Source organism: Pogona vitticeps, chromosome 1, assembly GCF_051106095.1.
Source record: "Pogona vitticeps strain Pit_001003342236 chromosome 1, PviZW2.1, whole genome shotgun sequence".
In the NCBI taxonomy this organism is placed as follows: domain Eukaryota; kingdom Metazoa; phylum Chordata; class Lepidosauria; order Squamata; family Agamidae; genus Pogona; species Pogona vitticeps.
The window spans coordinates 4,543,620-4,570,412 of record NC_135783.1 but is presented as its reverse complement, the minus strand read 5'-3'; the positions used below and the strand labels follow the sequence as shown (position 1 = coordinate 4,570,412).

General features: G+C 46.2%; 1 protein-coding gene across 1 annotated transcript in view; it reads left to right on the top strand.

Moving 5' to 3' along the window:
- Positions 1–26,793, top strand: part of INTS9 (integrator complex subunit 9) — an 82,728-nt gene that overhangs the window by 32,357 nt on the left and 23,578 nt on the right. The window contains exons 7-10 of the mRNA XM_072986470.2: positions 6,716–6,836; positions 9,474–9,608; positions 15,594–15,705; positions 26,264–26,444. Of these exons, the coding sequence (XP_072842571.2) occupies positions 6,716–6,836; positions 9,474–9,608; positions 15,594–15,705; positions 26,264–26,444 (549 nt within the window). The remainder of the gene's footprint in view (positions 1–6,715; positions 6,837–9,473; positions 9,609–15,593; positions 15,706–26,263; positions 26,445–26,793) is intronic.

Sequence of the window (26,793 nt, the reverse complement as noted above, 5' to 3'; positions counted from 1 at the left end):
AGAAGCCCCCCTTCAGAAGGCCGGGGCCACCCTCAATTTGTCTTTAAATGGCAAAGTTCTTCCTAGAAACCTCTAGGATGTGATTTGCCATGGGGCGGGGTGTGCCACCTCTGGTCCAGTGGAAGGCAAAAGCGTGCCCGAGATTATTAGATGTTGCCCACTGAGAAGGGCATGCCACAGTATACCCACAGACCAGAGAATCCCTCTGTTTCTGGCAAAACTTAATTTCTTTTTAAGTTACTCTTCCCAGAACCTTCCCCCCACACTCTCCAGTCAGCATGCTTGCTTCCCAGGCTTATGCGCTGGAACTGCCGTTCCATGCACTAGGTGCACATGGCCGTCTTGGCAAATACAATCCTTAATGCTTTCACGCGTGCCTTAAATTATGGCAGAAAGGGCCACTGACCCAACAGATTCACCAATAAATTAGGTTTGTTTAAACAAATGGCTCAGCAAAACTTGACCGATTACCTTAAATCATTGGAAATGGGTTGGAATGGGCTTTTGATTTAGCATCTGTTTAATATACAAAATAAGAATCCTATTCTTCTTCCGATCTTTGGCACCTCTCACTGCCTTCCTGCCTGCAGTCCCTCGTACTGTAAGTGATTTATGCTCTACCAAGTTAGCCGCCCTTTGTTACGGTTGCACAGTCGTCACTCCCGTTCATGGCTGCTCAGATGGCATTCTCTTTCTTTCTTTGCATATGCAATCAAAGAAGCCCCCAAACAAAGACTTTTCTAAGGGGTAAACCAGTTTGATGCTCTCGCTGAAGTGTCCTGAAATCACATATTTTTTTCCACAATTCCTTTGAGAATTCCACCTCCAAGATTTGAGCACATTTCTCTGCATGGTTTTTCAGAAGGAACACCCTGAAACATCAAGTCGATGTGACAGTGGGGGCAGGCTGGAGGACAGTCCACATCAACAAGAGAGAATAAAAAGGCCATGCATTCCAGAGATCATAACTCTTCCTTCATGAGCCAAGATTTTGCAAGACACAAAGGTTTCAGCCAAAAAACCCCAACTCACTTCCATTTTTGGCAAAGTCTCTGCTCGTGAAAAAAGAACATCCCGCTCTTTGAAATGCATCACCTGTTTTAAAATTATTATTATTATTATTATTATTATTATTATTATTATTATTATTATTATTATTATTATTATTATTATTATTATTATTATTATTATTATTATTATTATTATTATTATTATTATTATTATTATTATTATTATTATTGTGACAACCCCAGACCTACTGGAGTATGCCACACTATAATCAAGCTGCCACCAACCATTCCCTATAAGGAGTCACACAGACCAGGAATGGATTTTTAACAAACAAAAGAACAAGGTTTATTTAAATAACAAACAGGGTAAATAAAAAGGTCAAGTAAATAAGATACTGTAACGTGGCAAAATCCCAAACATATACATATAACAGTTTGGTTCCCACAGAACCCTTTAAAGTAAAGCACAGACCCTGAACCTATCAGTTCTGGCTACCTATAAAGAAACCTGAACCTATCAGGTATGTACCAACTGACACACAGACTCCCACTCCAGCTTCTCCTCCTAACTTCTCCACACAAGCTCCACATATATATACAGTACAGCCCCTCCTCCTGATGTCCCGCCTTCCACTCCCCATAGGATGGAACTTTCCCTCCAAACCCATGACAGACAGGTAACATCAGTGCTGTATGTAACACCTCCCCTCTTTATAAGTTGTTTTGTAGGGGAAAAGCTAAAGTGCTTTTCTCCAAAAAACAACCAGGATCAAAACACACAAAAACAGTTATACAATAACACAATACCATACTTACTCATACTTACACTCTAAGTTAAACATATCAATTAGGCATTTAAACATTAACATTTACAATACATCAAGTCACCTTTATTAATACAAACCAAGCATGTTTAATAAACAGGTACATTTAACTTTTGGTCACCAATATATACATAGTCCATGTTTCTTCGCCGTCTTCACTCTTCGGGTCTTCTTGACAAGGCGTCAGCAACACAGTTCATTGACCCTCTGACCACCTTCACTTCAAAGTCATAGTCTTGCAGGTTTAAAGCCCACCTCATAAATTTACTATTGTGGGTTTTCATTGTCTTTAACCACTGCAGTGGTGAGTGGTCAGTGCACAGAACAAAATGTCTTCCCCAGATGTAAGGTTTGGCCTTCTGAATCGCGTAGACTATGGCCAGGCACTCCTTTTCCACGGTTGCCAAATGTCTCTCACCTTTCTGGAGTTTCCTACTCAGGTAGGACACTGGATGCTGGTCACCATCTTCATCCTCCTGGCAAAGAACTGCTGCTACCCCGCTGTTAGACGCATCGGTGTAGATGATGAACTCCCGGTCGAAGTCTGGAGCACGCAGCACTGGATAATTGATGAGCACCTCCTTCAACCTCTGGAACGCCTCCTCACAGTCGCTGGTCCACGGGATGCGGTCATCAGTCTTCTTCCGCGTCAGATCGGTCAGCGGAGTCGCCATCTCGCTAAATCTCGGGATGAACTTTCTGTAGTAGCCCACCAACCCAAGAAATGATTTGACTTTTTTCTTGGTGTTGGGTCTGGGCCAATCACGAACGGCTTCTATCTTGGCCTCTAGGGGTTTGATCACTCCTCCCCCTACTATGTGACCCAAGTATTTTATTTCTGGGCTACCCAGCTGCAGTTTGTTCTCTTTGCAGGGCCTAGGCCAAAGCACTTCCTCCCCTGGGTTAAAGTGCCTCTCCCTGGCTTTCTGGTCATACCAGGTTTTCTTTCTGACCTTCTGAGCTTGCAGGTTCTCTGCTGCTAGCTCTAGGTTTCTCTTTAGGTCATTCATTAAAGAATCTATATATGTCACAACGTCTTGTGGGTCATCCTGGGTGATCTGCTCCCAATTTTGTTTGATTAAATCAAGTGGCCCTTTCACCCTTCTCCCAAACAAAAGTTCAAACGGACTGAACCCGGTACTGGCTTGTGGCACTGATCGATAAGCAAACAAAAGGGATTGCAGCTTCTGGTCCCAATTGTTTGGATTCTCTGCCAAGTAAGCTCTAATCATGCGCATCAGAGTCCCATTGAACTTCTCCGTTAACCCATTACTTTCTGGGTGATAGGCAGTGGTTTCCTTGTGTTTAATTCCACAGATTTGCCATAACCGTTTCATGAGCTTTGATGTAAACGATGTGCCCAAATCTGTGATTATTTCTGAGGCAAATCCCATCCTGGACATATACCCCACCAAGGCATCTGCCACTGTGTTAGTTTCAATGTTAGTCAAGGGTATGGCTTCAGGGTACCTCGTGGCATGGTCCACAATGGTGAGAATGAACCTGTTCCCCCTCTTTGTGGCCTTTGGCAAAGGTCCCACAATATCCACTCCTATACATTTGAACGGGGTGTCAATCACAGGCAAAGGGCACAACTTTGCTTTGGTCCTGTCACGGTTATTCCCCTGCCTCTGACACACATCACATTGTTTACAGAACTCCTTGATCTGCTTCCCTATTTCAGGCCAGTAAAAATTCTGTGTGATTCTCTGCTGTGTTTTGTTCACCCCTAAGTGCGCAGCAAACATGTCAGAGTGCCCCCTTTGTAAGATCATGGGGCGATACTTTTCAGGTACCACTAGCTGACTTCTGATCTCATCTCCCCCTTTTGAGATATTCCTCAGGGTCTCTCTATATAAAATTCCCTTTTTCTCATGAAATCTCGCTGGGGCTTCAGGTGTTAGCTGGGTGTCTGTCACCTGTTCAAAACACTTTTGGAGAGTGGCGTCCGCCTTTTGCTCTTGGCCAAATTTGCTGTCTGTGGTTAAGGATTCCACCACAGCTTCGGAACTACCCCCATCTGCTTCCGTCACGGGCTCTCCAATACCCCCCTGAACTGTCCCCGTGGTGGCTTGTGAGCGTGTAATCACTAGCACCCGTTTCACATGTTCAGCCAGGTCATTTCCCACGAGCACGGCTGCTGGCAGAGTCGATGAAATCGCTAGCCGCCAAACTCCCCTCCAGCCTTGAAAGCTCACAGGTACCTCAGCTACTGGCAGTGAGATCACCTGTCCCTCAATCCCTGCCACCTTCAGGCTCTCATTTGGGATTATATACTTCATAGGAATAATGTCTGGATGGCACAGGGTCACCTGGGAACAAGTATCCCTTAGCCCCCTATACTGATGGTCAAGTATTCCTACGTCCACCCCTGCGGTCTCAAACAATTGTGAATCTGTTCTCACTAGTAAGCAGCGCTTGACCTCCACAAGAGGACCATTTTCCCCAGCCTGATCAGCAGACGTAACTGTTCCAGATTGAGTAGCCATGGCAACAGGCTCCCTCAGTGACAAGGAGCTTTGCTCTGTCTGGACACAGAACACAGCTTTTGGCTTGGTTCCACTCAAATCATGAGGCAAATTTCCTTTTAGCTGCTTCCATTTCTCACACTCTGAGATTAGATGGCCCTTTCCTTGACAGAAATAACATTTTCTGCTGTATTTGGAGTCTTTCTCATCTGGTTTTGGTTTTCCCTCCAAAATCTGGTTCCTGGACTGGCTCTGCCCAGAAGTTTTATCAACAAAATGGCCGCCCATTTTTGGCGGGCTCTGAACTAACCCTTTGGAGTACTTAGGGTCCCATGTTTCCCTCATGTTTTCTTCAGAATAATTCAGGTTTTGAGGTTGTGCCTTAACCTGTGTGCCTTCTTTTGGTTTCTTTTCTAGCTGCAATTTCTTCTCTTTTATTCTCAAATCCAGCTCCTTTTGCTTAGCCTCAAACTCAGCCCTGATCTGTAAAATTTCTTCCTCAGCCCTAGCTTTTATCTCTTTTACTTGTTCTTCAGTCTTATCTCTGATTTCTTTTAATTTAATGTCTTTTTGCTGATTATATTTTTCAAGATCTTGCTCACTTTGTCTGGCCTGAGCCTCATACTTTTCTTTCTTTGACATTTCTTCCACTGATAAATTGTTATTTCTCTTATTTAGGAATGTTAATTCTAATTGTGCCATTCTAATTCTGTGTTTCAGTTCCATCTCTTCTATCCTCATGGCCATTCCCCTTTCCTTGGCATCTGCCTCTGCCTGACTGATTTCAGCTCTTTCTCTGGCCTCCCTTTCCAATTTTCTTAACTCAAACGCCATCCTCTCTCTCTCCAATCTTTCTTCTTTTTCCATTTCTACCATTTGGCTTCGAGTCAAGGGCATAATCCCCCCAGAACAGGCTGCCTTCAAAAGTCAAGCCTCAAAATAAAGCGACGACTTTTTTCCTTTTTGCCTCAGAAACAGCCTTCTATAGATTGCTGCTGTTCCTTCAGCACTAACTTGCAACTGTTGCCAGGCAGAATCACTCCCTCTGCTAGGCCTCTCAGCAGACAGGCTAGATCACTGTTACTTCACACAGCTTTGCCTCAGCCTTTTCCCGCCAAAACGGGTTGCCTCAGAGCTCCCTAATCTAGTCCCCAATCTGAGTGTACACGTTCTTCCACTAGCCTACCTCCCCGTGAGGTAAGCCTAGAAGATTACCTACGCGCTCTCAGATTGTCCCTGACTAGACTCCCCTTGCTCTGGGCACACTTGCCAAGGCTTTGCTGGACCACTGGACAACTGGACCAGCCGTATCCCACACGCTGGACACCAATCAATGTGACAACCCCAGACCTACTGGAGTATGCCACACTATAATCAAGCTGCCACCAACCATTCCCTATAAGGAGTCACACAGACCAGGAATGGATTTTTAACAAACAAAAGAACAAGGTTTATTTAAATAACAAACAGGGTAAATAAAAAGGTCAAGTAAATAAGATACTGTAACGTGGCAAAATCCCAAACATATACATATAACAGTTTGGTTCCCACAGAACCCTTTAAAGTAAAGCACAGACCCTGAACCTATCAGTTCTGGCTACCTATAAAGAAACCTGAACCTATCAGGTATGTACCAACTGACACACAGTTGTACTCAGTCTGACACACAGACTCCCACTCCAGCTTCTCCTCCTAACTTCTCCACACAAGCTCCACATATATATACAGTACAGCCCCTCCTCCTGATGTCCCGCCTTCCACTCCCCATAGGATGGAACTTTCCCTCCAAACCCATGACAGACAGGTAACATCAGTGCTGTATGTAACAATTATTATTATTATTATTATTATTATTATTATTATTATTATTATTATTATTATTATTAGTAGTAGTAGTAGTAGTAGTAGTAGTAGTAGTAGTAGTAGTAGTAGTAGTAGTAGTAGTAGCAGTAGTAGCAGCAGCAGCAGCAGTAGTAGTAGTAGTAGTAGTAGTAGTAGTAGTAGTAGTAGTTGTTGTTGTTGTTGTTGTTGTTGTTATTTGCCACTCACCCTATAGCAGGGGTCCCCAACCCCGGTCCGTGGGCTTCCTTGAAATGGGCTGCAGACACGGATCTCCGGCAACCCGCATGCACACATGGTGGGTGTCTCGTGCTTATGGGTGGGCATCTCGCGCCCATGTGCAAGCGCGTGAGCATGACACACCTGTGTGCAAAGCATGACACGCCCAGCTGCGAGCGTGGGGGTGCCCCCACCCCCCGCGCATGGAGCCCGCACCTCCCAACCGGTCCGCAGTCCGAAAAAGGTTGGGGACCGCTGCCCTGTAGTCTTCTGTTGAAATCATGGTCTGGACTGATGGGAGCATCATCCTCTTACCTGGAGGTTTGTTCCACCTAATCCAATCTGCCTTTTTAAGGCTGCTTCCCACCCCTTTGAAGGACGCTGTTGAAGTCACTACATGGAGGAGATGCTACAACATGCAGGAAGTGAACTCGGCGCTCAGTAAGATCCAGCTGGTGGGGTATTCCCAAAAAATAGTGAGTATTCTCAAGGTGTTGGAGAAAAATGGTACTCCTCCCCTTGTAGGATCTGTTTTGGGATGGGGGAGCCATTCTCTGTTGGGATCTCTTATCTTATTAGACTCTTCTTCCTGCTTCCGTCCATCTTCGCCTTGAGATCATGCAAGCAGCAGCCCAAAGCAGGGCCTTGCTAGTGACGGTTCCTTTTCTGCTCACCTGCAGGACTCTTTGAGGATGTAAACAGACCCTGCTATTTATACAAGCTTTTTAAAAGGGTTTGATGCCTCTTGATCACCTCTTTCTGGTGCTGTTTCTTCTGATTAATGAACACAAGAAGAGCCCTGCTGGATCAGGCCAAGGGCCCCTCTTAGTCCAGCTTCCTGTAGCTCACTGTGGGCCCCACCAGATGCCTCTGGGAGCACACGAGAAAATGAGATCCCTGTCTCCTGATCCCCCTCTTCCTCTGCATCTGGCCTTTAGGAGTCCCTTCCTTCGAAGCCTGGAGATGATACATGGCTTGCAACCTGCAATGGACTTTTACTCTTGCAATCGGTCCGATCCCCTTTTAAAGGCATCTAGGCCAGATGCCCTCCCCACATCCGGTGGCAAGGGGTCCCGCAGACTAACCACATGCTGGGTCAAAAAAAAACCTTTTCTTTCGTCTCTTCTCACTCTCCCAAAACTCCATTGGAGTGGATGTCCCCCCTGGTTCTGGTATGGCGTGAGAGGGAAAAAGAGCTTCCCTCTCTCCACTGCTTTCATTAGCTGTTCTTAATTTGTTTGGTGAGGATTTTTTCCCCCTGCTGCTGTTTTTCCCCACTTGTTTCAAGGTCACCTTTGTAATTTACAATGTGGCTGACGTGTTCAGTTGCACCAATCAATAAATATCAGTGTGACACCAATCAGTTGCATTCAAGGAATTGTTTCCTGGAACCCTTTTATTCATTGTTGAGCCTCCCCTTCTTCTCTGAAGCACTTTCCTGTGGTTCTGTACTCCAGTCTGCTGAGAACACAAGGCGGGGCCTTTTTAGGGGCTGCTCCCATTCTGTGGATCTCCCTCCCAGGGGAGGCCAAGTTAGTGCTGCTTGCTATTGCCGTTCTGCCAAGACAAGGGACTGGTTGCCAAGAAAGGGCTTTCAAAGAGGGAAGTTGTACACCTCCTCTTTTCCAATTAGCTTTCAGATTCATAGAATCCTAGGACCTCATCCTGCTGCTGGAACTGCAGGTCCTGCTGTTATTGATCCTAGATTCATGGAGTCGGAAGGGGCCTCTAAGGCCATCAAGACCCACCCCCTGCTCAGTGCACGAATCCAGATTGAAGCAGATCTGACAGAGGGTGGTCCCATTTTTTCTTGAATTGCCTCCAGCGCTGGAACGCTCACCGCCATCTCCCAAGGCCATGGATTCCATCGTCTTACTACTCTAACAATTAAGATGTTTTCCCTGATCTTCAACTGAAATCGGGCTTCCTTTCACTTGAGCCCGTGGTTGTGTGTCCTGCACTTTGGGATGACTGAGAACAGATCCTGCCCCTTCTCTGTAGGACAGCCTTTCAAGTACAGTGGTGCCTCGCTTAACGAGCGCACCGTATAACGACGAAATCGCATAGCGATCCGTTTTTTTGGATCGCTAATGCGATCACTCAACGAGCTTTAGATAGGGAGAAATTCGCTTTGCGAAGATCGGTAAGCGTTTCGCTTACCGATCTTCGCAAAACGAAGCTCCGACAATCAGCTGTTTGGCGGACAAAATGGCCGCCGGAAGCCCCAAAATGGCTGCGCGCAGCGTTTTCGCGCCCTCCCCTCGCTTAACGAGGGCGCGAAAATGGCTGCTGGCCATAGGAAACCTCGCTGAACGGTGAGTAAAGGAGCCTTTTGGAACGCATTAAATGATGTTTAATGCGTTCCAATGGCTTTCCCTGTCCCGTTCAGCGATGTTTCGCTATAGCGAAGGTTAATCTGGAACGGATTAACCTCGCTATGCGAGGCACCACTGTATTTGAAAAGTGTTTTACGCAGTGGCTTTACATTTGCACAGTTTTTATTCAATGGCTTTAATATGGGCTGTGGGTAATTGCTTTTCCTATTGACATTTATTGAAATGTGTTTTTATTTTCATTTGTCTCCCCTATATTTCGGGTGGGATCTTAAAACCCTGCATTGGGCGCAGGATAAGATATAAAAAGAATGGATGGATGTATTCGCGAAGGCTTTCACGGCCGGGATCTAATGGTTGTTGTGGGTTTTTCAGGCTCTTTGGCCGTGTTCTGAAGGTTGTTCTTCCTAACGTTTCGCCAGTCTGTGGCCGGCATCTTTAGAGGACAGTAGTCTGTGCTCTGAAGATGCCGGCCACAGTGCTGTCCTTTGAAGATGCCAGAGACTGGTGAAACATTGGGAAGAACAATGGCCAAAAAACCCACAACAACCGGATGGATGGATGGATGGATGGATGGATGGATGGATGGATGGATGGATGGATGGATGGATGGATGGATGGATGGATGGATGGATGGATGGATGGATGGATGGATGGATGGATGGATGAGTGGATGGATGAGTGGATGGATGAGTGGATGGATGGATGGATGGATGGATGGATGGATGGATGGATGGATGGATATGACTGTCTTATTTTTCTTTCCCTGTTTCCCTTCAGGAGCTTTTTGGTGCCATCCAGGTTTCTCCTCTTAGCTCCGGATACGCTCTTGGCAGCTCCAACTGGGTCATCCAATCGCATTATGAGAAAGTTTCTTACGTGTCGGGATCCTCACTCCTTACAACACATCTGCAGGTACTACCACATCTCTGGAAAAATCCGGATGTTTCAGCTTCCACCCGTTCCTCCTCCTCTAAACCATGGTGCATGTTGTGTGGCCCCCTTCATTGTCCCTCCGTCGGGGATAGCACGCAATGAGAAACGCCAGAGACGTTTCCATGGAGGCAGCCCGATTTTGTCACCTCTTACCCAAGAGCTAAACCTGCTTCCAGTTGTATCAGTGCTTGGATTGCAGGCGTACATCTGTCTGTCCATCCAAGAGTGCCAGCAACCTTACAACTGATTGTTCTGTTGGTCGTTTAGACCTTTACCAGAAAAACCTTGAAACGCGCACGTCATTAGACGCCTGTGGATGAGAAATGCCATCACAATGTTTTAAAAAGTCCAGTTGTTTTCTCATAATGGCCAAGTGGTGTTAATCTTGTTTGCTTTTCTGTTCAGATCATCTGTAAAGCCCCATACTGTAGATTCTGTGCTCACTTGCTAGCTCACATCCCCTCCCCTCTTCTCTCTTTTATTCATTATTTAAAAGCAGCGTATTTCACCATGTAATCCTGGAAGACAATTTCCAGAGTGCACCTACATCACCCACTGAATTATCTTTTTCTTTTCTTGAAGGAATGATGGCTTAACTCCCTGTCAACTTGTCCGCCCTGTTCATCTAAGGGCAAAGTCTTCATAGTGCTATAGATGTAATTTCCAGTAAATTAATTCCTGCAAGATCTGGGCTTTTTTTTAAAACTTATTTTCCCTTTTATAGCGTGGTGGCTACATGTTCAGAGAGCTGAGGGCATAAGCAGGCAATCAGAACCGCTACCGTGTTTCTCCGAAAATAAGACAGGGTCTTATATTAATTTTGGCTCCAAAAAAATGCATTAGGGCTTATTTTCAGGGGACTTTTTTTTTTCATGTACAACAATCTATATTCAAACACAGTCCTGTCATCATCTTCTGGCTGCTGCACAAGAGTGTAGGGCAGGGTTTCACTTAACTGGGGCTTATTTTTGGGGTAGGGCTTCTATGACGAGCATCCTGAAAAACCACACTAGGACTTATTTTTCAGGTTGTGTGTGTTTAGTCGTTTAGTCGTGTCCGACTCTTCGTGACCCCATGGACCAGAGCACGCCAGGCCCTCCTGTCTTCTACTGCCTCCCGGAGTTGTGTCAGGTTCATGTTGGTTGCTTCGCAGACACTGTCCAGCCATCTCATCCTCGGTCGTCCCCTTCTCCTCTTGCCATCACACCTTCCTAACATCAAGGTTTTTTCCAAGGACTCTTTTCTTCTCATGAGATGGCCAAAGTACTGGAGCCTCAGCTTCAGGATCTGTCCTTCAAGTGAGCATTCAGGGTTGATTTCCTTTAGAACTGATAGGTTTGTTCTCCTTGCAGTCCAGGGGATTCTCAAGAGCCTCCTCCAGCACCACAATTCAAAGGCATCAATTCTTCGGCGGTCTGCTTTCTTTATGGTCCAGCTCTCACTTCCATACATCACGACAGGAAAAACCATAGCTTTGACTATTCGGACTTTTGTTGGCAAGGTGATGTCTCTGCTTTTCAAGATGCTGTCAAGATTTGTCATCGCTTTCCTCCCAAGAAGAAGGCGCCTTTTAATTTCAGGGCTGCTGTCTCCATCTGCAGTGATCATGGAGCCCAGGAAGATAAAATTTGACACTGCCTCCATATCTTCCCCTTCTATTTCCCTGGAGGTGATGGGACCAGTGGCCATGATCTTAGTTTTTTTGATGTTGAGTTTCAGACCGTTTTTTGCACTCTCCTCTTTCACTCTCATTACAAGGTTCTTTAATTCCTCCTCACTTTCTGCCATCAGAGTGGTATCATCTGCATATCGGAGGTTGTTGATATTTCTTCCGGCAATCTTAATTCTGGCTTGGGTTTCTTCCAGTCCAGCCTTCCGCATGATGTATTCTGCATATAAGTTAAATAAGCTGGGGGACAATATACAGCCTTGCCGTACTCCTTTCCCAATTTTGAACCACTCCGTTGTTCCATGACCAGTTCTAACTGTTGCTTCCTGTCCCACATATAGGTTTCTCAGGAGACAGATAAAGTGGTCAGGCACTCCCATTTCTTTAAGAACTTGCCATAGTTTGCTGTGGTCCACACAGTCAAAGGCTTTCGCATAGTCAATGAAGCAGAAGTAGATATTTTTCTGGAACTCTCTGGCTTTCTCCATGATCCAGCGCAAGTTAGAAATTTGGTCTCGAGTTCCTCTGCCTCTTCGGAATCCAGCTTGTACTTCTGGGAGTTCTCGGTCCACATACTGCTGAAGCCTGCCTTGTAGGATTTTGAGCATAACCTTGCTAGCGTGCGAAATGAGTGCAATTGTACGGTAGTTGGAGCATTCTTTGGCACTGCCTTTCTTTGGGATTGGGATGTAGACTGATCTTTTCCAATCCTCTGGCCACTGTTGAGTTTTCCAAACTTGCTGGCATATTGAATGTAGCACCTTAACAGCATCATCTTTCAAGATTTTAAATAGTTCAACTGGAATGCCATCACCTCCACTGGCCTTGTTGTTAGCCAGGCTTTCTAAAGCCCACTTGACTTCGCTCTCCAGGATGTCTGGCTCAAGGTCAGCAACTACATTGTCTGGTTTGTCCGGGATATCCAAATCTTTCTGATATAATTCCTCTGTGTATTCTTGCCACCTCTTCTTGACGTCTTCTGCTTCTGTTAGGTCCCTCCCATTTTTGTCTTTTATCATGTTCATCTTTGCGCAAAATGTTCCTCTAATATGTCCAATTTTCCTGAACAGATCTCTGGTCTTTCCTTTTCTGTTATCTTCCTCTATTTCTTTGCATTGTTCATTTAAGAAGGCCCTCTTGTCTCTCCTTGCTATTCTTTGGAAGTCTGCATTCAAGTTTCTGTAACTTTCCCTATCTCCCTTGCATTTTGCTTCCCTTCTCCTCTCTGCTATTTCTAAGGCCTCGTTGGACAGCCACTTTGCTTTCTTGCATTTCCTTTTCTTTGGGATGGTTTTCGTTGCTGCCTCCTGGACAATGTTACGAGCCTCTATCCAAAGTTCTTCAGGCACTCTGTCCACCAAATCTAGTTCCTTAAATCTGTTCTTTACTTCCACTGTGTATTCATAAGGGATTTGGTTTAGATTATACCTGAGTGGCCCAGTGGTTTTTCCTAATCTCTTCAGTCTAAGCTTGAATTTTGCTATGAGAAGCTGATGATCAGAACCGCAGTCAGCTCCAGGTCTTGTTTTTGCTGACTGTATAGAGCTTCTCCATCTTTGGCTGCAGAGAATATAATCAATCTGATTTCGATATTGCCCATCTGGTGATTTCCATGTATAGAGTCGCCTCTTGTGTTGTTGGAAAAGAGTGTTTGTGATGACCAGCTTGTTCTCTTGACAAAACTCTATTAGCCTTTGTCCTGCTTCGTTCTGAACTCCAAGGCCAAACTTCCCTGTTGTTCCTTTTATCTCTTGGCTCCCTACTTTAGCATTCCAGTCCCCTAGAATGAGAAGAACATCTTTCTTTGGTGGCAGTTCTAGAAGGTGTTGTAAATCTTCATAGAATTGTTCAATTTCAGTCTCCTCAGCAATGCTGGTTGGTGCATAAACTTGGATTATTGTGATGTTGAATGGTCTGCCTTGGATTCGTATTGACATCATTCTATCATTTTTGAGATTGTATCCCATTACAGCTTTTCCCACTCTTTTGTTGACTATGAGGGCTACTCCATTCCTTCTACGGGATTCTTGCCCACAATAGTAGATATGATAATCATCTGAGCTGAATTCGCCCATTCCTGTCCATTTTAGTTCACTGATGCCCAGGATGTCGATGTTTATTCTTGCCATCTCCTGTTTGACCACCTCCAGCTTCCCAACGTTCATAGATCTTACATTCCAGGTTCCTATGCAGTATTCTTCTTTGCAGCATTGGATTTTCCTTTCACTTCCAGGCACGTCCACAGCTGAGCGTCCTTTCGGCTTTGGCCCAACCACTTCATTAGCTCTGGAGCTACTTGTACTTGTCCTCCACTCTTCCTCAGTAGTGTGTTGGACGCCTTCCGACCTGAGGGGCCCATCTTCCAGCGTCATATCTTTTAGCCTTTTGTTTCTGCTCATGGGGCATTCTTGGCAAAGATACTGGAGTGGCTTGCCATTTCCTACTCCAGGTGGATTGCGTTTAGTCAGAACTCTCCACTATGTCCTGTCCGTCTTGGGTGTCCCTGCACGGCATAGCCCATAGCTTCTCTGAGTTACTCAAGCCCCTTCGCCACGACAAGGCAGCAATCCATGAAGGAGATTTTTCAGGTTAGGTCTTATTTTTGGGGAAACAGGGTACCAAGTTCTAAGCCTGTTGCAGGGCCAAAGGGAAAAGGCTGTGCTGATTTTCCCCCCTAAAAAAAAATTCAGAAGTAATATAGTTGGTAATGATGGGTGGAACAGTAGGTCCTTCTCCCTTCTTTCCATTTTTATAGGATTTCAGTTGCCCATTTGCTTTCTCCCAGTCCCTATCGACAGAGTCATCATCGTGCTTTATAGAAAACAAGCCATCACGAATCCTTTGCATCTAAATGGAAATCTCAAAGGAAGCAAAATATCTCAGCACCGTATTGATTTTCGTGATTTCACCACAAAGAATTGTCCCACAAAGCCAAATCAGAGGGAGGGCAGGAAGCACTGTCTTTACTCTGAATTGGCTTCCTAATGGTGTGAAACACCCTCAGGGCTGTGCCTCAAAAGGAAATGAGGGCAGTGTGTCCTGCCTGAAGCCTCAATGAAAGTGATGGGCTTTTTTAGCTGCTCTGAAGGCTCTTCCCATTTCAACTTGCTGAATTTGGCATAGAACATTCTCCCCTACACTTAAACCTATTACCATCATTATCACTCAATTTCAAGTTTACCTGTTAAGAAGAAAAAGTCCCATGGAAAAGTCCCATGGCTCGGGAGGTGGGGCAGGGCCATCAAATGCCTTTTCCAAATGAGCTGCAGTTGTGAAAAAGGGACATTTCTCCAATGCCTGATATAAACGGCTGAATACTTCGACAGTTTAGGCATCTGGCTGCAGAACCAGAAGTTGGGAGTTTTGATTTCCCCTCGAGGCATCCTTGACTTGATCATCCTCAGGGTCCCTTCCAGTCTGCAGTTCTCAGATGAATTACGAAAATCATATGCGCGCGCCCCCAGCAAGAACCAGTATTGATAATAAATACATTTCTGCCCCCACCATCCCCTTTATCTCGAAGCAGTCTTACCCTGTTTGCAGACTTTCCCAGCATAACACAAATGCTAGACTACAACTTCTATCATCCCACCTACGTTGCTGGTGACCTGTCGTCCTACTCCACATCTGAAGGGTGCCGTTTTGGGGACGTTTGCCCCCAGAGCACCCTTTATACCTTCAACGTAAAGCGATTTCATCATAAAACGGAGTGCTCGTAATGCGAGGCACCACTGTATTTATTTGTGAGCCTATTCTGAGGCTTTTCCCCCATCCACTCAAATGCACTTGGTTTTCATCTCTTCTTCTTCTTGTCCAACCACCTGTCATGGGCTGGGAGCAAGACCATGGATGAGCAGAGCCTTGGCAGAAGGAAGAGAGACAGTGGAGAGCATGCAGGTCTGGCGCATGCAGGGTCTTAGGCCTGCTAAGCCGTTACAGCCACCGATTGACCTTTGGCCGGTCACTCCCCATCTCTCCCCGCTTGGCCCATCTTCCAAAGTGGACATGCGGTCCAAGTAGTGTAGTGATCTTTTGCCCATGGATGGCTAAATGAAACTACCAGGACTAGAGGTCATGTGCCATGGAGCGCCCAGGGTTGGGAGTGGCAGGAAGCCGAAAGCCATGGATAGCTGGATGCCTTGATGGCCAAGCTTCCTTGACTAATGTGGCTCTCCCTTGTTGGAAGCACGATACCATGGGCTTCCCCTCCGGCTATCGGGCTGGTCCCCGTGAGATCAAAATGGTGGCTTTTCTTGTCTAACCCTCACCTCCCTCACCCTCATTGTCGTTTTCAGTCCATGGACCAGGCGTCTCTGAAGAACAGCGATGTGCTCATCCTGACTGGACTCACCCAGATTCCCACTGCCAACCCGGACGGAATGGTGGGAGAATTCTGCAGTAACCTTGGTAGGTCACCCAACTGGGATTGTGCGGAGTGTGCCGTTGTCTGTGGGAAGGGGGTTGCGCTCGCTCACTTAGTCGTCTGACTCACAACCTCGAGTGGGAAGCAGCTGTGAGATTCCCGGAACAGAAGTAACTGCTTGATTCTCTCTCTCTCTCTCCCTTTTTCTGGCATAAAACTAGCAGTTCAGATTTTTTATGATGTGGCTTTGCCTTGCTCATTAATACAGTAAGTGCTTTTGAGAGAGAAGCAAGTTGTTCCTTCCGTCGAGGTGGTGGCGGCGGAAGGGGGGGGGAGAGACACTAGAGAAACGGTTTTGGAATAGAATTGGCATAATGAGATGGAGTCGTCGGCTCTCGTTCGTCCGCTAAGTGGACGCCGCCCTGGCCAACGCGCTTGGTTTTGACAAGGCTCTTCAGCAGAATCCCCAGTCACGAACCTGGCCGTTTCCTGTCTGTCTCCCAGCCGGTGTAAAATCTTCACGCCAACTTTGTCAATGTTCTTCCTTGCCCTTCTGTGTCGTCTGTCCTCTTTCCTGCACTAACATGGACCAGCCGTAATATTTATAGGCACAGTCATCATCCAGCCAGAGGGGCTCACGGTTTTCGGTCCAGCGAGGTTCAGTCTTCTGCTCCCCCACATAACCTCCAGTCGTGCCCAAATTCAGAAGCTAAGCACGGTCAGCTCATGTGATTCCTTGGAGGGGAAATCACCAAGGAGCAGGACTGAGAAAGGATTCTTCCTGAAACCCCAGAATATTGTTGTTTCCATGAAAGATAACCCTACTCGATTAGCTGAACCGAAGGTGGACATCCGACGTTCAGCTGCTCACCTGGGAAGCCAGGGTGCAGGAGGTCTCGTTGGCAGGACCCATGCTCTGCCCGCACAGTCTCCCGGGGTCAGTGTCCAGGTTTAGACTGGGGAAGGACAGAGCTATTTGAAACCATACAAGGGTCCTTGGCAGTCAACGTAGACCAGCCTTCCCAAAAGTGTCCTCTCTATAGGTCCGGTGTGGGTGGGTGGGTTTATAGCCACCATTCCCAACTGTGCTAGCTGGGAATGGTGGGCATCATCATCCACTATATCTGAAGGACAGTGAATTGGGGGAAGGGGTGGTGTAGTCAAAAGCTGAGCAAAGTGGCCCCACTGGCCTGGCATTGGGGTAAGGAAGCTTTGGGAGGTAGTGTTGCTGTTTCAACTTCCCCATAGTGCTAAAGCACTTTCTAGGTGGCTTACAACATAATTATGGAGGCTACGCATTGCCCCCCCCATCCCCATCCCCATCCCCATCCCAGCGAGCTAGGTACTCAATTTACTGACCTTGGGAAGATGGAAGGCTGAGTGATCCTCCAGCCAGTTCTGTGAACCCTGTTGGGATGGAACTTAGGTCATGATCAGAGTCTTGGCTGCACTACTGCAGTTTTACCACTGGACACAAGAGGAGGCCTAGTCAGTGGCAAGTAGAGGGAAACTAGGACTTCATGGGATTTGGATACTGTACTTAACGTTGATCTATCATAAAATAGCACTGGCCTTTTTTGCAGCTGCATTGCAATGTTGGTTCATACTCAGCTTGTGATCTATAACAATTCCAAGATTCTTCTCGCTCATAGTATTACTGAGCCAGGTGTCCCCCATCTTGGAACTGTGCTTTGTTTTTGTTTTCCCCCCTAGGTGTAGAATTTTGCCCTTATCCCTTGTTAAGTTTCATTCTGTTGTTTACAGCCCAGTGCTCAAGCCCATCCAGATCGTTTTGAATTTTGTTTCTGACTTCCAGAGTATTAGTTATCCCACTCAATTTTGTGTCATCTACAAATCTGATTAGTATTCCCTGCACCCCATGATCCAGGTCATTAATAAAAACATTGAAGAGCACCGGGCCAAGGACTGAGCCTTGGCGTACCCCACTTGTGACCTCCTCCCAGTTAGAGAAGGACCCATTAATCATCCGTCTATGAGTCTGATTGTGTAGCCAACTGTGCATCCACCTGACACTTGAGCTATCCAGCCCACACCTAGTTAGCTTGCTAATCAGGAGATCACGGGGGGCACTTCGTCAACAGATTGGCTGAAGTCCGGATGTACATTACATCTCCACCCTTTAACTTAGGGCTGAGTTTCAAAAGCTCCGAGCATGTTTACAGCATAGAACAAAGTCACGGCAGAGCTTCCAAAAAGCTTGGACTTTTATTTCCTAAGGATGAAAACACACTCAGAATTCTCGAAACTGGATTTTTTTAAAGTAACTCTTCCGAGCTCAAAGTCGGAGAGGAAGGAAAGGGTGATTTTTTTGGAGAGATGTACAGTGGATGGTCTTTCTGCCCGTGGGCAGGAAAAAGGGGGCATGCATTTACTAGAAGTGAGACACAGAGAGGTGTCTTTTGGGCGAGAAGCAAATTGAAAGGAAACTTTTGCTTGACTTCTTGATCTAGGATTTGCTTTCGAATTTAATCATGGTGTCTTTCCACTTGCTGAATCTGGCAGGTGAAGGAAGGGTTTTAGTCGGAGGTGCAACCTTGTGCCTTATATCAAGAATGGTAGATTGTGAACGCTGCCTAGTATAGAGAAATGCCGAGGAAGCCTATGGATTCCAGCAAGTTGAAATTCATATTGGATCGTGACCCTAGATGGTTAATGACCAGGCTGATGTACATGGCTGGGTGCGCATGTATGCGTATCGTATCATAGTAATTAGTTTGCTGTATTTCTATGCTCTAAATTGCTTTTCTCCCCCATTTAAATTGCAGCATTTATTTGGATAATTGTTTTTATTTTGGAATCTTTTTGTATCTTGTCCTCATTTGCATATGGTAATTGTGTCGTCTCCAGATTGTTGTGGCCTTTGGCAAAGATGATTCAACTGACCCCTCTCTCTTGACTTTACAGCAGTAAAACCCGTGCGGCCTTTTTTTCCTCTCCGGAGCAGGAGGTGTGGGGGGGGTTCGTTCCCCCAGTTTATAGATAATAAAACCTCAGCCATTGTTACAAATGGAATTAAATTAATTTTCACTTTTGGAAAAGCTGGGACATGTTGAGCTGTCCCAGGCTGTGGGTTTGAACCGCATCCTTCTGAAGCGTGTTCAAAATGTTGTTGCGTGTGGTCCTGAGGCACATTTACAAACTAGATACCACGGATATAAAGGATCTTTGATTCGGCTGCTTCGTCTAAGGATCAGGCAAAAGTATTTCTCAGAAGGGGCAGTAGCGTTACTGGATATCCAGAAATCAGAATATCCACCGCGCTTGCGTTGGGAATGTAGCTAAATATTACTACCGAGCTTCTAATAAGGAATCGATTAGCTCATAAAGGGCCAAGAAGCCAATATATGCTAAGCAAATAGAACAGAGCAAAGTGATAAAAAAATTAAATAGAACTCCATAAACCAAACTGGAGGAAAGTCACTTAGAGAAGCACATTTGTTTCAAGGAAAGAGACTCTGGAGTTTTTAAGAACCAGGCTGAGGTTTGGGGGGAAATGGGGCTGTTTGGGCTGTAGTGAGCTAAATATCCATTCCTGGGAGTCGGGACCACATATATTCAGGGTTCCGAGGTTTCTTGGAGAGAAATGGTCAGAAGGAGGGGTTCAGAGGGTAGTGTTATGGACTGGCAAGTTGCTCCTGACAAGGTAAAAGGTAAAGGTTCCCCTTGACAATTTTTGTCCAGTCGTGTTCAACTCTAGGGGGCGGTGCTCATCCCCGTTTCCAAACCATAGAGCCAGCGTTTGTCCAAAGGCAATCTTCCGTGGTCACATGGCCAGTGCGACTTAGACACGGAACGCTGTTACCTTCCCACCAAGCTCGTCCCTATGTATCTATTCACATTTGCATGCTTTCGAACCGCTAGATTGGCGGGAGCTGGGACTAACGACAGGCGCTCACTCTGTCACGTGGATTCAATCTTACAGCTGAAGATCTACAGACCTTACAGCACAGAGGCTTCTGCGGTTTAACCCACAGCGCCACCACATCCTTTGCATGCTCCTAACAAGAGATGGGCAGGAAGCACCGATTCAGTGGTTCCTGCCGGTTTATCGAACAAACAGGTGTTTGATGTTTCAGAGTCCTGCCTCCTCTAGCAGCTGTCCACTTAGAGGCAGCGCTCAGAGGAGGCGGGGCAGGGAAGCTAGGCTGCTCCCTCCGAGTGGGCACCCTGCCAGAGGAGGCAGGGGTTTTGAAGCGTCAAACACCTGTTTGTCCAATAAATCGACCCACACGGACTGCTGAACTGGCAGTTCACACCCACCTCTGCTTCTAGCTTATAGCAACCCTATGAATTAGCGACTGCCAAGACGTCTGACAGCCCATTGGAGGTCAGTAGAACTTGACAGCCCCGATCAGGTCTTGCAGACTCAAGGCTGTGGCACCTTTCTTGAGTCAGCCCATCTCTCAGTTGGTCTTTATCTGTTCTGGCTGCCTTTCACTTTCCCTGGTGACTCTCTCCTCCAGTGACTCTTGTCTTCCCACGATGTGCCCAAAGTATGATAGCTTCAGTTTATTCAGAGGCTGAAGGATAGGAAAAAATGTTTTGAAACAGTATGACAAAGGAGCACAGCGGCTAGTCCTCATGATGCAATGCAGCGGTAGAAGGAGAGGACAGGAGGACTGGGGAGTGAGCTTCCCAAACATACCCTTGTTTGTTTGCGTTTCCTTCTTCCTCCCTTTCCTCTAGAAATGATTTGCTCTCTGGTTCTCACTCCGGGCTCCCACCAGATCCCCCTGCAAAGGAGCTTTGCAAAACAAGAGAGCAGGGCCTTAAGAAGGAGGCAGTTATATTAGGAAGCTTGGCCAGAGTCCCATTGACTGGATTATGGTGGAAAAGACTGCATTAAGTGGCTGGTAGTCCCACCCCAATATGGCTTAAAAATAAGACTAATCCTTATCAACACACATGTGCGCATGCACACACACACAAGAGAGAGTAGGTTGGGAGTCTACAGTTTCTAGAGAAGGTAAAGTTTCCCTTTGACAATTTTTGTCCAGTCGTGTTCGACTCTAGGGAGCAGTGCTCATCCCCGTTTCCAAGCCATAGAGCCAGCGTTTTGTCCGAAGACAATCTTCCGTGGTCACATGGCCAGTGCGACTTAGACACGGAACGCCGTGACCTTCCCACCGAGGTGGTCCCTATTAATCTACTCGCATTTGCATGCTTTCGAACCACTAGGTTGACGGGAGCTGGGACAAGCGATGGGCGCTCACTCCGTCGCGTGGATTCGATCTTACGACTGCAGGCCTTCTGCAGCACAGGCTTCTGCAGTTTAGCCCGCAGCGCCACCATGTCCCTTTACAGTTTCTAGAGAAAGCCCTCCATAAAATAGATCAGTGGATGGATTTAATTGGAACTCATTAGATCCTTCCTGAAAGGGCAGCATCAAGATGGACTGCCAAGAGGGAGAGATGTTAACATCCTTTTTTTCTGGAAACCAGAACTGGATTCTTCAGAAAGACAAACTAAGAGATTCTAGCGAAGACTCCAAGTTTTGCATGCCAAGAGCATTTTCAGCACAGCATAAGCTAAAGACATCGCTTGTCGTGCGTGTGATTTCAGCCAAAGTGAAAAGGATGTCAAGACTGGTAAGGTTTTGGGGTGAGGTCTGATTTATTATTCACTTATTTAAAATGTTTTTCTTTTAAACCACCCCTCCTAAAAAGGGCCCAGGGCAGTTTAGATAATTAAAAACACCATATTAAAAGCTAGAAGCAGCAACTCCTTCAAATATAAGGAAGAAATCAATCACATTGTCTTTAGAATCTTAGGGAAAAGTATTATTGAAAATGGATTTAGAAGCCACAAAATATAAACCATCTTGTCTATTGTCCTCTAGACGGTCCAGTCACTAAGGAAAAAACCTGCTTGAAGAAAAAGGTATTGAGCTGCTTGCAAAAGACAGCTGTCTGGCCTCCAGTGGGAGGGAGTTCCAAAGTCTAAAGGAGCAGCCACAGAAGAGGCCGTCCCCAACAGATGCTCCCTCTGCGCCATGAGCAGCCACGGTCCGTCCGCTCTGCCTGGCTTGATACTTGAGCTGAGCAGCTTTCCACGGGGATCTGAAACACATTCACTCCTCCAGCGCCTAGGCAGCATGATGGCCCCAGTCCCTTGAGGGGGTGCCACAGCTTTACAGCCGTAAGGAATGCGCAATGCGAGCATTTTATCCACCCACCTCTCTGGGCTGCTGTCATCAGACGGTTTCAGAGAAAGGAACAAAGCCCTCAAAACGCAAGTAGCGGACCCAAAATTTAAAAATCCAGCAAAGAATAACAAGCTATTTACAGTGGTGCCTCGCTTAACGAGTGCACCGTTTAACGAAAAATCCGTATAGCGATCCCTTTTTGGGGATCGCTATACGGATCAGCCCCAATCGCCGCACTCGCTTTGCGACGATTGGGGCTCCGGCGGCCATTTTGGAGCCGCCGAACAGCTGATCGGCGGCTCCAAAATGGCTGCGGATGGCCCGAAATGCCCCCCCCCGCAGCGTTTTCGCGACCTCCGTAAGCAAGGGGAGGGCGCGAAAACGCTGATAGGGGCCATTTCAGGTCATGCGGCGGCCATTTTGGAGCCGCCGATCAGCTGATCGGCGGCTCCAAAATGGCCGCCGGACGCGAAAACATCGCTGGAGGGGTAAGTTTGCACACTTATTGGAACGCATTAAACTAAGTTTAATGCGTTCCAATAGGTTTTACTTACCCGCACAGCGATGTTTTCGTATAGCAAAGGTTAATCCGGAATGGATTAACCTCGCTATACGGGGCACCACTGTACATGGTTATGACAATTGATTATGTAGAAGAGCACTTTCAATGCATAATAGTGACGAGTTACTTTCCAGGCTCTGTGTTGGATCCGGTCAGGAGCCATACGGCAGGGCAAGAACACTGCTTGGACACACCTGTAATCAGCCCGCAAAACTGGAATGAATGATTTGCTTTTTTCTAGCCATCAAAAACGCTTTTCGCATACAGTACTGGGTCTTTGCTGCCCTCTTCAGGCACCGAGTGTGGATTAAATTGTCAATGTCTGGTGGAAAAGAGTCTGACGGTTTTGACATTTAATTGATCTTTGATTTTGCCTGTGTTTCATGTGCATCCATGGTTTTGAATGGTGCAACGTTCTGATACGTCCAAAGATTGATTGTCAAATGATGTACACTTATTTATTTAAAATATTTTAACCCTGCCTTTCTCCGAAGAAAGGATCCAAAGTGGCTTACATCATTAAAACACCACATTAAAGCTAAAAACAGTGGGTTATTCAAATATTAAACCCATCAATGATCTTATATTAAGACTATGAGGCAAAGTATTACTAAAACCGATTTGGAAGCAACAAAATGCAAACCACCTCATTTTATTTATTTATTTATTTATTTATTTATTTATTTATTTATTTATTTATTTATTTATTTATTTATTGGACTTGTATACCGCCCCATAGCGCTACAAGCACTCTCTGGGCGATTTACAATTTTTAATTATACAGGCTACACATTGCCCCCCCAGCAAGCTGGGTACTCATTTTACCGACCTCGGAAGGATGGAAGGCTGAGTCAACCTTGAGCCGGCTACCTGGGATTTGAACCCCAGGTCGTGAGCACAGTTTTAGCTGCAGTACAGCGTTTTAACCACTGCACTATGAGGCTCTTTTGAAAACTCTTCTAGACAGTCTGTCACTAAGGAAAAGCCTGCCTGAAGAGAAAAGTCTTCTTCGCCTGCTTGCAGAAGGACAGCAAAGGTGGGGCCAGGCTGGCCTCCAGTGGGAGGGAGTTCCACAGTCTGGGAGCAGCAAGACAGAAGGCCCTCTTCTGTCTCCCCACCAAACACACCTGTTAAAGGTGATGCAACTGACAGAAAGGCCTCTCCTGATGATCTTAACACCTGGGGAAGCTCATAATGAGAGACACAGTCTTTGAGATAGCTTGGACCCAAGCCACATACTTTGCTACATCTGATCCTCTCCTCTGAGCATCAGGCATAGTGCCCTTCCTGCAGTGGTGAATTGTGCATTCGGGCTTTGGAGCAACGTCAAGTCACATGTGAAGTCCTGAGATGCCTCTTTTTATTCTTCGTTGTTCGAGATGGCGCCTCTTCCAACCACCCAAATGCGAATGCTAAAATACTGTCCGATATTTAATATCAGGGGAGTGATCGTCCTACCTGGACCTGTCCGTTACCTTTTGAACTCAGTGGAGGGGCAAGAGAGCACAGCAGGGAGATGGTGGAGGATGGCAGGATTTGCTCGTTGGGTGCAAAATATGCCGAAGAAGCGTCGTTTGGGCTTCCGTTCCCTCCTTAGGGTGTAAGAGAAGGCTCGCCAACTGGATGGAGCGTCAGCTGCGTTAGCATGAAGGATGGACCCGAAAAGACAAGCTAGGGAAGCAAAAATGGTGGTTGGACAGAAGACAGGAATCAGGGCTAAAAGAAAGGATCCATCCTGGGTACTTTTAAGGAGAGAGGCAGGGTAGGTGGGGCTCGTCAGCCATAGAAGGCAGCCCATCTAGGAGAAGGAAAACTCCGATTTCAAACCTCCACTGCCTTGTGGCTATATCCACTCATGGAAAAGGCTTCAGGAGTTAACCTCGAGGCAAAATCCAGAGCTGGGGTCCCGAAGGCAGTTTGTGTCGTTCTGCCAATTCCTGCGACGTTGCTGGAACCAGTTGTATTGGCTCTTGCCTTTCCATTGGACCATTTCAGCAACGTGGAGAGGGGGGATCTGCTGCTTGGGTAACAGCCTATCCTCCATATTACCTTACCTGGGCTTCATGCTCTGGAGAGGACATTCCTCGATTCAGAGCATGTTACCATGGTCTCTCGAGACTGAAGGATGCCTATGCGTAGGGTAAAAATGTATTTTAGATAAAATAAATAAGAACAAACCAGGAATCAGAGTCAACAGACCAAGCTGGAGGTCAAGACCGAAGGAAACCAACGAGGATACAGGATCAAAGGGCAGGGCTGAAGCCGGTGAGCAAGGTTGAGGGACAAAGGTCAGGACAAAAAATCAAAACGACCCGACATAGCTCAGGAAGACGGCCATGCTCAAGGAGGATGCTTCATGTTCAAAGTGATCCAATGGGCAAACAGGAAACTAGACCAGAGAAGACTGCCACCTGCAGTTCAGAGAGTCACCATGTGGGGGCAGCAAGATACAGACCCAACAGCCTCTAAGCCAGTGGTTCCCAAGTCTGGGTCCCCAGATGTTCTCGGACTACAACTCCCAGAAATCCTGGCCAGCCCAGCGAGGGGTGAAGACTTTTGGGAGCTGTAGTCCAAGAACACCCGGGTCTTTCAATCTGCTTCTGCTGGCGATGCAGCTTCCTGCGTATTTCCTAAAATTCATGTCAGTCTTTTAAATTTATTTATTTTTATTTATTTTGGACTTGTATACCGCCCCATAGCGCTACAAGCACTCTCCGGGCGGTTTACAATTTCATTATACAGGCTACACATTTCAGTCTTTTTAATTTACTGATTGTATTCTTAAAGTTTTCATCTGAACCCGTTTTCTGGATGAAGAAGGAATGTAATTTGTGCTTAAAAGAGATAACAAGTAATGCGAATTAGAGAGTTCTGTGTTCCAAGTCCTCTATTCAGAGCACATTACCGTAGTCTCTCGGGACTGAAAGATGCCCGCATTGGATTTAATTCACAGTTCAATCCTGGGAAGGAAACAAATTAGGAAAATGCTGCTGAAATTAACAACATATTTGGAATTCTGCATGTCATTCTGGTCCGTGTTATCTTTAAAATGAGCTCCTGAAAGTTGAGGAGGATCAGAAGGCTTACTTCATCAGGAAAGGAACAAGAGGCTGGTTTTTGTTTTCTTTTGAAAGAAGCGCCGTCAGCTTATGTAGAAAAAGACAGAAAGGTTTGAGGACGGAATAAGACCGAGCCGCCGTTTCCCCCCAGCCTGGTGCCTTCCAGGAGTTTTCCGTTTCAACAGAATGGGGGCAATGGGGGCCCCAAACTTCTGGATTCTCCCTGGTTGAGCCAGGATTGGGGCAGAGATTTATACCCAGTGAGGTGGAGGGAGTATCAATAAAAATGAACGTATTCTGCCTCTTCTGTTTGGCAGAATGGGTCACTAGGAGGTTGTAACAGCAAACAGACCGAGTTTTTTTAAAAAAGTTGCCTTTTGCATGATGGCTTCCCAGAATCTGGCTGGCTAGGTTATATTTTTCTGCAAAATTCCAGGTTTTTGATAAATAAAAGAGGTTGAGTGCAATATAGAATGGATTCTTTTGCTAAGGAGCAAAAAACTCTGTGTGTGTGTGTGTGTTTTGTGTGTGTGTGTGTGTGTGTTGGGCAAAATTACAAGTGATTTTTGTGCATTTTTAATAGTTAATACTTTTTTGCATGTTTACAGAAGTGTATTTTGAACAACTTGCATGTATACATATATATCGAGGGAGTTTTCTTATACTATTTTTCACTATTTTCAGACTGTGGATAAGTGAATCAGTGGATAGTGATCCTGTGGATAAAGAGAGGTTCTACTGTATATATTTTTATTCCTTCTTTCACTGCCTCCCTTTCTCTCGCTTTAAAAACCAATCAATTTTTTTTTCTTAAGCACTGACTGTCCGGAGTGGAGGAAATGTCTTGGTTCCTTGTTACCCCTCCGGCGTGATCTATGACCTTCTGGAGTGCCTGTACCAGTACATAGACTCCGCCGGGCTCTCCAACGTCCCGTTCTACTTCATCTCCCCTGTCGCCAACAGCTCGCTGGAATTCTCCCAGATCTTTGCCGAATGGTAAGCACTCATGGGCCGTGTCCGCTGGCAGAGATGTTCAAAGCAAAGTATGCTGCTTCTGTACTGTCCCACAGCACTTGAAGCATTCCCTGGGCGGTTTATGGTTTTTGATTCTTCAGGCTACCCATCGTCCAACCCTCAGCAAGCTGGGCACTCCGTTGGCCAACCTTGGGCAGATCAAAGGCTGAGTTAACTCAGCGACCTGAGCCCGTTGGGATTGCACTCGGTATAAGAAACACAGCAAACCTGATCAGCTCCAGAATCTGGTTTCATGAGAGAGAACAGAGCTTAATGGCAGGATTCTTGTTCCGCCTACAGACTCAGCATAACAGCAACATAAGAATAACAT